Source organism: Parasteatoda tepidariorum, chromosome 2 (assembly GCF_043381705.1).
Source record: "Parasteatoda tepidariorum isolate YZ-2023 chromosome 2, CAS_Ptep_4.0, whole genome shotgun sequence".
Lineage (NCBI taxonomy): Eukaryota > Metazoa > Arthropoda > Arachnida > Araneae > Theridiidae > Parasteatoda > Parasteatoda tepidariorum.
Window position 1 is genome coordinate 33,023,171 of NC_092205.1, and position 12,071 is coordinate 33,035,241.

At 30.5% G+C, this 12,071-nt stretch overlaps 1 protein-coding gene and 2 non-coding genes across 3 annotated transcripts in view; 1 reads left to right on the forward strand and 2 right to left on the reverse strand.

The window, feature by feature from the left end:
* Positions 1-12,071, forward strand: part of LOC107436945 (glutamate receptor 1) — a gene marked incomplete in the record, with an annotated part of 42,644 nt that overhangs the window by 16,472 nt on the left and 14,101 nt on the right. Inside the window, 5 exon segments of the mRNA XM_071177435.1 lie at positions 2,298-2,483; positions 3,891-4,010; positions 6,536-6,649; positions 8,387-8,599; positions 10,757-11,112. Of these exon segments, the coding sequence (XP_071033536.1) occupies positions 2,298-2,483; positions 3,891-4,010; positions 6,536-6,649; positions 8,387-8,599; positions 10,757-11,112 (989 nt within the window).
* Positions 68-139, reverse strand: TRNAM-CAU (transfer RNA methionine (anticodon CAU)). Its single transcript has one exon. It is a non-coding gene; the product is annotated as a tRNA-Met (tRNA).
* Positions 790-862, reverse strand: TRNAR-ACG (transfer RNA arginine (anticodon ACG)). The gene has a single exon. It is a non-coding gene; the product is annotated as a tRNA-Arg (tRNA).

Consider the following 12,071-nt stretch of genomic DNA (forward strand, 5'->3'; position numbering starts at 1 on the left):
TAACCAATCTATTTCAAACATTTTTCCGAAAAGGAATAATCGCGAGAAGAAAAACTGAAATATCATCTAGCAGAGCGTGGTTTCGATCCACGGACCTCTGGGTTATGGGCCCAGCACGCTTCCACTGCGCCACTCTGCTCTGTCATCGATATTTGATTATTTTTACATAATTTACGAATGCTTTAAACTGAGTTATAAATGACAATTTTAAATTAATATATATATATATTTTTTTTTTTTGCGTTTAGATATTTTAACAATAGCAATTCTTTTATTTATTGATATAAACTTAGAAAAATTTGTTTTTAGTAATGATGATTGATCAGTAATAAATAATTTTAATCTCTGCATGTTCTAGGTATTTTTTTCCCCCTTTAATTAAAAAAAAAAATTTAGTGAGCCAGAATATATCTCTAGATTTTATTTATTTATTGTTGTTAATAAGCATTTTTCGAAATTAAATTAATACTTTTATTTATTTATTTTTGTACATAAAGATAAAATAATTTTGTTTTTTAAAAAAAAAAATACTTGAAGTGTGGATAATATGTCCACGTAAAACAAAAATGGCGCTAGTTTCTTTCTTACTTAAAAACACGAGTTGTTTTTGTTGCCTTCTAAAAAATAAATACTTTGTTTACCTAGTTTTGTTCTGAAAACGGTAAAGAAAATAATTCTATTAAAAAAAAAAAAAAAATATTTATTTAAGTTTTCTTTTGGTGAAAAAATATTAAAAATGATTGTCACCATACGAGCTTTATCTTTAGTTCTCTAAAAAAAAATACTTTACGAGCCTGCCAGGATTCGAACCTGGAATCTCCTGATCCGTAGTCAGGCGCGTTATCCGTTGCGCCACAGGCCCTCAGTCGGTCGAAAGTCTAAGGGGTTTCAAAAAGCGTGAAATGAAAACTTAACGAAATGGTCTAAGTAAAAGGGATTATGTACGAGGACGAAGGAAAGGAGTGAGGCGGGAAAGAAAAAAAATAGGAAATTAACTTCTTTAAGATTTCTATGTCGGGTTTTGTCACTTTTCCCGCGTTTGGGATTGAAAGAACGCTTTAATGCTATATGCTAATTAAAAGAAATCAGATTAAAAGTTTATTATGAAAGTTATAAAATCAGACACATACATGCTAAAAATTCTATAAACATAATTTTTCGACTCATAACCGTTTTTCTTTTTTTTTTTAATCCTATAATTCATCTGCAATCCTCAAATTCTTGAGACATGTGAAACCTTCAGTCAGATAGTTGGTCTTTGTATAACACATTTCTTAAGTAATTGCACATTTTTTTCAGAAAAATAAATAAATAATAAGAATAATCAAGCTAATAAATAAAAATTGACATATTGTAATTAAGTAATACGCAGTTTTTTTCCCTCCAACTTTTGTACTTATTTATTATTTTACTTATTCTTTATTGTTTTTTTTTAATTCAAGATGAAAGGTTTATAAACAATCTCTTTAATTTGATGGAGACTTAGCATATGGGAATAAAAGAACAAATTCTAATTTATCAATTTTTTTTTAGGAAAGTTTAACAATCGTCTTTCTTGAACAAAAATTTTGATAATTCTTCAATAGTTTAATCCCACTTACTTTTTTTACGGCACATATTCTTATAATTGCTTAAGAAATTTGTTTTATTCATATTATTTGCTTAATAATTCTTTCCAAATTAGCCATTCTTAATATATACTTTTTAAAAAAAATTCTATCAGAAGTTAAGACATAAAACTAGACACATTAAGTGTCACATATTTTTATTGAAATGAAAGGAAAATAGTTTTCATGATTATCGAGGGCATTCGGAGCATTTATCTCCTGATTAAATAGCTATTTGAATGAATGTGATTTAATTATATTTGTTAGTCTCATTTCTGCTATAATTATCAAATTATTACTACCATTTGCTTTGGTTATTACTAGAGTAATGAGAAAATTTTCTCGGTTCGTCATTAAGAGACAAAATAGTTTTCATAATTTAACGAATTATTATCGAGGTATATTGGAGCATTTATTTGCTTGATTTATAGGTTATTTGTTAAAACGAACTCATTCAACAATATTTTTTATTTATGTTATAGTTATCACATTATTACTACCATGATTCTTGGTTCTTGCAAGAGCAATGAAAATATTGTCTTTTATTGGCTCTTCAATAAGAGACAGAATAGTTTTCATAATTTGCCGAATGAGTATCGAGGTCAATCGGAGCACTTATTATCACTTGATTAAATAACTATTTGTATGATTGTGATTTAATAATATTTGTGATTCTCATTTCTGTTTTAGTTATCACATTATTACTACCATGATGCTGCTCTGGTTCTAGCGAAAGCAATGAAAAAATTGTCTTTTCGTGGTTCTTCAGTAAGATACCGCAATCCTTCTTTTGCAGTCAAATTCCCAGGTTGCTTTCAAACACCTCACACTGAACACAACTTTGGCTATCCTCAACACATTAGTCTCTTAAAAAACGTAAGTTAAATTTATATTCATTTTTCCGAAATTACGTCTACATTCATTTAGACATAAATCGCATTTATATTAGCTAACATTATGCACATAATCTCAGGTATCCAAAACGTTACCGCTAATTCGAAATGCCAATTGAAGAATAATCGAAACAGATAGAATAAGAAACAGATGCATTTTTTTTTGGGGGCAACTAATTAATTTATTCTCCCCAATTTTCAAAATTAGTTGCAAAGTAAATTAACAGATGGCATTGCTGAAGGAAAAACAATGTTATCAATACAGTCTAAATTTTGAGCAACATCGTGGGACGGTCTACGGACTAAATTAACAGACAACAGAAACCCATGAAATTATTTCGCTTGAGATAGTCGGTCTCGAATCAGGTAATTTTTATTTTAATTAAATCTCCTTATTTATATTTCAATCAGGCAATTTACATATTTTTTTCATTTTTTATTTATATACTTGTTTATTTTAGTCAATGACTCCCATCTGTTGGCGAACATTGTAATTAATTTTTAAACTAATGAGATGAAAAACTGGTTTCGTTAGCAGAACACTCTAAACCAAACATCTTTTCTCCTACCGTTTATCTGGAAGAGGAGCATCCTGTGCTTCGCATAATTCATTGCTTGTATATTAGTACACATTTCAGCAGTATTATTAAACAACGCGTACCAGATTTTATGAAGAAATATTTAAAAATATTTCGATGTATTTATTTATGAAGAAACATTTAAAAAATCTTCAAGCTTTTTCAAATGATCTCAAAAAAGTCCTATATAAAAAGCATTTTTAATTACGTAATTTTATTTTAAGGGTGGTGTTTTCTACAACAAGGTGCTGAAATTTGGAGATGTTATTCTTCACAACATTCATAACAAAAATTTTAATTAGTTACAGTATGAGAAATCAATAGCTTTTTAGATATTAAATAATAATGGCCATTTGTTAGCTGAATTTTTTACTTGATTTGTTTTATGCCGAATTCAATTTTATGTCGAATAAAAGGTTGATTTTTAAAGGACGGGTGTTTTATTTCCCCTCATATAGATTGTTTTGGAAGATACCATACTCAGATGTCAACCAAGTACTTGTTGATCCTTTTAATGAAATGATCTTAGTTTAACAAAAAGTCAAATACACCGTCCCCACTTTGTTATTAATCAAGCAAAATAAAACAAAATAATGACGACTAAGTTCTTTATAGTAGACTAGGATCCGCCGAACAAATACGTTTTTGTAAAAATAAAATAAAATCATTAGTTTACAATTTTAATTCGTTTAAAATAGTGGGCTGGAGCTTGGGAAGGAAAGCTTTTGTTAGAAAGGAATTAAGTGCATTCGTTACTAATTCTGTAAACATTCAAATTTCTTAGATTCGTCTGTTTTCTTTCGTTTTTTCAGGTTGTTGTTGAAAGAGGCTTAACAGGACACATCGAATACGACAGATGGAATGAAACGCAGAGCAAAAGAAAGGATTTTAAATTAACTATTATTCAATCCACTCCTGCTGGTTACCAAGAAGTAAGTTCCTCCCCCCCCCCAAAAAAAACCCCCACTTAAACAGTTTCATGGCAATTAAAAATTTTCGAGTTTTTTGACATTGAATTATTCACGTAGATCAGAAAGTTTATTAGAGCTGAACTCAATCATAGTATTACTGTTAGCGAATGATGGGCATTTCTCAAAAGCTGAGAAAATAACGTTACATCTAATTTTTAATTCTACAGATACTTATTTTATATGCATTGAATATTCACTAATATGAATTACCTTTATAAATGATAAAAAAATAATCAACTTTCTCAACAAGACACCAAATTTTCTCAAATAATAAATTCATGGAACAAACTATCTTAACGCGATTTAGAGTATTTACTGTGTCATATGCATATATGGCAGTACTTTTACTTTCGTTACTTGTACCGCCGGAACAAGTAAAAAGTACGTACTTTTACNTAGACATTTGTGTGGCCTATGGATTCCTAACGAGCATCAAACATTCTCAAAATTATGTGTTCATTCACTGGAAAATTTAGTGTTTATTCACTGGTAAGAACTGTTTCTTCACTTGGTCATCTTACTACTTATTATTTAAACCACCAAAAGCAGGGCCGTCTTAATAGCATGCAGGGCCCTCGGGCACAGAAATGTTTTGGGCCCTTATAACAGGTCATACTGCTTAAAATCGAACTAACAAAAACTTCACATACAGAAAATAAAGCATTTTTAACATATGCAATAATTTGAACAAATTTAAATACATTTTGATTCCTCAAGAAACTGAATCCACATAAAAACTTCATTGGAACGTAGAAAAATAGATTTCGGTTGACTTTTTTAGTTTCCCTGGTGATAAACTATTAAAATTATTGTTTTTCTGCATGATAATCAATCACTATTTGTAGAAAGAAAACAAAATGCACACTTTATACCATAGAATATATTTATTTTTAAAAATATATCCGGCAATTTTGTTTATTCTTAGTTTTTTTTAAATACAATTTATAAAAAGTAAGATTCTCAAAGGCCCCCTTAGTGCTTAGGGGCCCTCGGGCACTGCCCGGGTGGCGTATTTACAAAGACTCAAGGANAAAAAAAAAAAACTTTAACAGCTTCATGGCAATTAAAAATTTTCGAGTTTTTTGATATTGAATTATTCCTAACAATAATCACGTAGATCAGAAAGTTTTTTAGAGCTGAATTCAATCATAGTATTACTGTTAGTGAATGATTAATGGGCATTTCACAAAAACTGAGAAAATAACGTTACAGTTAATTTTTAATTCTACGGATACTTATTTTATATGCATTAAATATTTGCTAATATGAATTACCGTTCTAAATGATGAAAAGATAATCAGCTCTAAAATATTTTTTTTATTTTAAGACACCAAATTTTCTCAAATACATGGAACAAACTATTTTAACGTGATTTAGAGTATTTGCTTTGTGATATGCACAGTTAACAGCATAAATATCCAATACTGATTCTTTTAGTCAGAAATTTTTTTTTAAAATATGTTTATCAAAAGCTTTTACAACATTTTACATAAATTCCTATCACTCGGTAGAATTATACTTTTACTTAAAAAAATTTTACAGTGATAAAAATTGAAACATAATTATTGTCAGAGCTAAAAATTTAGAGTTATTCTCCTGCGGTTCGAGAACTACCCTAACACGATTGGAAATAAGAACAATTTCGCACTTCTTTTCACCTCTTTCAACACAGCGCAAGCGTGAGAAGTCGCTTGCCAGACTGAGCTTGCGCAGTAAACACAAAGAAGAAAGAGAGACCTCTGTTTCCTCTGGCTTTTCAATCTTAATAATTAAACAATTATATAAAGTTGTTAAAAAAAGTTCTGCAACTCTTCAACAAATTTCAACTTTTATGAATTTTCATTTTGCGTTATTGTTTTTTTCGTGTGTTTATTTTAGACTCTCATCAATAAGCTCTAAATGACTTAGGATAAAACTGAACTTCTGGTTTTTATTCGTTACTGCTATAAACGAGATCTTTCAGCAAGAGATGCTGCAGAACTTTTTTTTAACTACCTAATATAACATAAACATATACAACTTTTAAATTACTTTAAGTTTCTTTTTTCTACCATTTTTAAAATAATTAAAATTTTCCTCTTCTTAAAACATTTTTAATTAACAAAATGTTATAATTAGCAAAATGCTTCATCATATAAAGTGAGTCCCTGTCTGAGTATTTTTCATTTTTGTGAAGATTTCGCTTTTATATCAGGTCATTATGAATATGCTTTTTATACTGGAATTATGAGTTTTTGAAATTGAATTTGTTAACATTATCTCATATAAGTTATGCTACACAGTTATGGTTTAATAGCATCAAAATCAATTTACAGTCATTATAACTCTGTTTTGGAATCAAAGTAACAGGACGTGTCCTTAAATATTAATTTCATTCCGTGACTTCGTTTAATCTTCACAAATTTAACAATTACACATATGTTATAGGAATTAATTTACACAATTTATGTATAGATACATTATGCTAACTATTGAATTTGTTCTAGTTCGGAACTTGGTCCGTCTTAGATCACGGACTGAGATTTTCCGAGAGACCAGTCAATGATCAACCAGGAGCTTTGCCTTTAACAGATAACAAATTATTAGTAGCATCCAAATTAGTGAGTATTGTTTTTTGTAATTTGAAGTTGATTTTTAAAAGATTTTCTATAAACGCTCATAAAAATATGTAAAGCTATCTTAGTCCAATCGTATTGATATTGGCAAAAATCCTTTGCTCTAAAAATTTTTTTTAAGTATTTCTGCTTTATATTTTACTTCGGTGATTAAAAAAATAGATAATATTACCATATGTGGCTCTTTAAAAAAGCAATTCCGGGTGAATCCTAGAATAGCCCAACCCGAGGCAATTTTTTGAAATCTCGCCAAGCGACTTTTTGAAATCTAACTAAACTAGGTTGCACTGTGGTTGATTGGTGTTTGTTTTGTATGTAATAGAAATATCAGAGTAAAGGTAAGTTATTTTTCATTTTAGTTTATTAAAAATATTTTAATAAATTTGTAATAATTTAAACTGTTTCTTTAATAATAAAAAAACAAAGTTGAAAATTGCCAACTTGGCGATATTTCAAAAAGTCGCCAAGGGTCGGCTAATCTAGGATTTTACCAACAATTCCTCATATTTTTTCGAAACAAATCAACCCCTATGATGAATTAATATAATTAAATAACAAATTAATATATTTAAGTAAATGGATACGACTGGGCGCCAAATTATCAAATAAATTCGAATCAATGCAGCTAATTCAAGTGCCCAATTCTGATTTGATTATTACCAAAGGAATTTGTATTTTTAAAAAAATCAATTAACTAGGGCTATTCGAAGCAACTAGCAAGTTAACTCAATACGAAGAATTATTATTGAACCAGTCATTAGAATTATACTAGGATATAAATTATTTGATTTGAATCAATTGATTTAACTCAACAGATTCAAATCAATGATTCCAATAAACACATTTCCGCCAGATAATAGTCTGTCAAAAACATGATTGTTGATATCATCAATTAAGCAGAGAATAAAAGCCTAAACCGATTGTGTTAAGTAAACATTGTGTTTCTTTTTATAGAAAAAGTTAACCTCAAGTTTTGCTGAAAAAATAAAATTATAAGCAAAATAAACGTTGACGTTTTGCTAAATTAAAACTCCTTAGCATTTGAGTGGCTAGCTTTCTATAATATTTGGTATATATTATTCTATATAATATTCTATGTAATAAATATCCGTCTTGAAATCAAATGGAAAAGCCTGCCTGAAAAATTTTTATTTCATTTTTAAAAAAAAATCGAAAAATGTTCAAAATCTAAATTTACTATGATTGAAATAAAAAAATACTTACTGAAGCATTTGTAGTATACAAATTAATTATTTAAGAAAATTAAAAACTAAATTATTTAGAACTTAATGATGAACTTAGTAATGACGAGGAGGATTTGCCGAAAAACCGCCATCTAGAGGATCTTTTTAGAACCGTTTCCCCAAAAAGAGACACCGCGAGTATTCAGTTTCAGATCTTTTTATATTTCTTCTGTAATTAACTGTAAGTTGCGTTAATGCAACTTTCCACTACTGAAGAAATTTTTTAGAAAAAATATCCGAATGCATTTTTAGGCATTATTTTGAAAGCATGGGCTATTTTCATTGTTGTTGTTGGTGTATCCCTGTTAAGGTAGAGGGGTGCGATTGTTCTTGTTTTCCAGTGGCGCCATCTGTGGTCAAGAATTCGACTTCTGCCGCACCTATACGTCACGCCCGTGCTATTTTCACTAAACTATGTATTTGAATTTTTATTCTTGATCTTTTTCTGGTGTAATTTTAATACATTTATTTTTCTCAGAATGCTCCTTATTTGATGCTAAAAAGAGGAGACAACGCTAGCCAGCTACAAGGAAATGATAAATATGAAGGCTTCTGCAAAGATCTAATGGACAGTATATGCGAATCATTGCACATAGAATGTGAAATAAAACTGGTGGAAGACGATACTCACGGCAGATTCGACCAAATGAAGGGTAGATGGACTGGAATCGTTGGCGAAATTATTCAAGGAGTAAGCTTTTTTATTTATTTATTACTTCAGCTTTCGTTAAAGTTGCGAAAATTTAAATTTTATATCTCATTAGTTCCATTTCTGAAGGGCCGAGGTTTGATCCCTCGTGGTGGATTGAAGCCCATCAACTTCTGATAGATGAATAACTGGGTGTCTGTGAAGTAAAGATGCCCGGTGCGCAATGCTGACCATGACGCCATTGGTTTAGAAATTGTGGAACAAAAAATATTTATTGAATATATGAATATATATATATAGAGAGAGAAGCCTATAGGCTTCTATCAATTAAGACATAGATCAATTAAGACTTCTGATTTTTACACAAATTCCACTAAATTATATTTCTTGCTGGTTATAGGTTTCAAGGCTTCACTTAACCTTAACGTCTTTAAAAATCACCCCTGAGAAGTTTTTTTTAATTTACTTGTTTTCGAGGAATATCTTTTTGATGATATTTTGAAAACTGATTTTCCAATTCAATGTAACTTTGAGATGGTTTAGGTTTAAATTCTGTATTCTGTTTGTAATTCGCAGAAGTATTATTTAAATTGTGTATTTAATCAATTAACTTAATTAAAATCAATTGACCCGTAAGAGTTTAAAAAAATTTCAAGTAATTTTAAATCATTTTGAATAATTGATAAAAAATTTCGACTCGTGTAAAAAATTAATGATTGATCAAGCTATAAATTTTTCCCCCACAGAATTTATCCACGTGGTCTATCTAAATATACCTATATACGTCATCTTTTTGTAAATTTATTATTTTGTAATCATTTTGTAAAAAGAGCGATGGGAAATATTCACGTTAAACAGGAAAAACGCATCGGTTTTTACACTTCAACTTTTATGTCTTTAAGCAATAAAATATTAAAAACAAATATTGATTTTTCAAGTGGTTCCTGAAATTTCACATTTTTACTATAACATGGCAGATGGAACGCGACTATTTTAACTAACCTATGAATGAAATTTTTATTTATTTAAAAAATAGCAAACGATATAACTAGCTTTTATGGGGGAGGGGGGGAATTGAGTTAAGACGAAATTCGGTACTGTCACAACATATATCTTTGTCTAAACAAACCAACAGGCATGGTTGTTGAATAAAACTGTATTTTAAAAGCTCTGTCATCATATGAAATTATGTTTTTTTTTTTTTTTTTTTTTTTTTTTTTTTTTTTTTTTTTGCAAATACTAATATGCTATTTTCATAATTGCTGTGTGGTTACAGCAGTTATTCATGACTGTTGGGTCAAGTTCATGACTGTTTGGGAATCGAGTTAAGACGAAATTCGGTACTGTCACAACATATATCTTTGTCTAAACAAACCGACAGGCATGGTTGTTGAATAAAACTGTATTTTAAAGCTCTGTCATCATATGAAATTATGTTTTTTTGTTGCAAATAACATACTATTTTCATAATTGCTGTGAACTTACAACAGTTATTCATGACTGTTAGGTCTAATTCATGACTGTTAGGGAATTGAGTTAAGACGAAATTCGGTATTGTCACAACATGACGTACAACAGTTATTCATGACTGTTAGGTCAAGTTTAGTCCATTTTTAACAAGCATCCTCTATGTTTATTCTGAAAGTGTGCACAAAACGTCAATATGGAAACAAACCACAGTCTTAAGAAAAGAAAAAGCGCTTGTGGTCTAATTTTTCAGTATTTAAAAACCTACTCCAAAGCTGTATGGTCTGGGATCATAAAAATTTTTTAAAAATCGAGAGTATAGCATTGATTTTTATTGTTTTCATCCAGGTGAAAAAATTTCTCCAAATTGGTGATTTTTAAGAAAGTTTAACTTTCGAAATATTTAAGTTATTTGTACGTCCTAAATCCCAGATAATTCTTAACAGCAAGTTGGCATATATAGTTTAAAATTATAGCTATGCTTCAAATAAAAAACCCTTAAACTGTGGCTTTTTTTTTTTTTTTTTTTAATTTTCCTTGGCAAAAGAGCTTCGAAAATCCATGTTACTCTAACGGCTACGAACTACGAAAAATTTCAAAGGATTCTAAAATGCTAAACTTAACTTTCTTGAATGTATCAATTAGCTTGTTTAACTAACAAAAAAACTGCTATATTTTTTTTATCGATATAAGATTGAGTAAAAATTCTGTAATATTGATATTTATTTCCAGAAAGCGGATGTGGCTATTGCGGACTTAATCATAAGGCCAGAACGTCAGAGAGTGGTTGATTTCACCGATCCTTTCGAATTGGTGACTTTCAGCCTCCTTATGAAAGATCCAGACACCATCGATTCTTCACATTCCAGTTTTTTCCTATTTTCGGCATTTACACCAGATACCTGGATCTGCAGTTTAATAGCTTTCGCCATCTTCTGTGCTCTTTTTCACTGCATAACTATATATACTGGTGCTCCCGACAGCATTGAATCTGCCTCTGGTATTTGGGGGAGAAAAAACAGTATTGTCGCGAATGTATGGTTTGCAATTGGCAGCTCATTGATGCAAGGAACAGGAATATATCCGAGGTATGACAAAAATTGTAATTACATTCATTGTTTTTATTTATGATTGCTTTGTTATTTTAAGTACATCACACCAGAATATTGAGTTTGAGAGAAACGGTATCTTCATTAATTATGCTTACAAAATTTCTACAAAGGTCTGCCTAAGAATGAAAATAATCACTTGTGGTATAACTACCACGATAAATATTAAATACCAATTCCGTAGTACACTGGTGTGCACAACTTAAGCAACAAGTAGTTTTTCGGCCACAGCTCCCCAACAAAGTATAAGATAGCCATGAAATTGCAGTATAATATGCACGTAATTCAGTAGAAAGATTATTTGTATGCAAATTTTAGAAATAAAACGTCGTAGGATCGGCGCGCGTAAGTGTGCGTAAACCTTGTGGATCGGCGCGCGCAGGTCAAAGCTGTGATAAAAGGATGAAGAGCATCGTAGTTAAAGACATTCGCTGCAAGTGCAAGTGATTTGTTTTGTGAAACATGTCTTCAAGAAATCATTTAGACGACTTTACACGAGGAAAAATGATTGGGAAGCTTGAAGAGGGGAATAGTGTGACCAGTGTCACCGAAGAGTTTGGGATCAACAAAAGTGTTGTTTCTCGTGCTTGGAATGCCTTTAAAACTACTGTTCGGAAGGTTTGTGGTGGCCGTCCAAGGAAAACAACACTAAGAGATGACCGTTACATTGTCCTCCAGTCAGCGAGCGCCATATCTCAGCAACTGTGCACAGCCACAGGACGACAAGTATCAAGATTTACAGTGGCCAGACGCCTCCACAAAGGTGGCTTATTTGCTAGACGTCCTAAACGTTGCATACCTTTAAAAGTTAACCATCGGCGGCACCGTTTAGAGTGGTGCAGAGAACACGAAACTTGGACACCTCATCAATGGAATCGCGTCCTCTTCACAGATGAGAGTCGTTTTAGTGCTACAAGCGATTCTCAACGTAAGTTGAT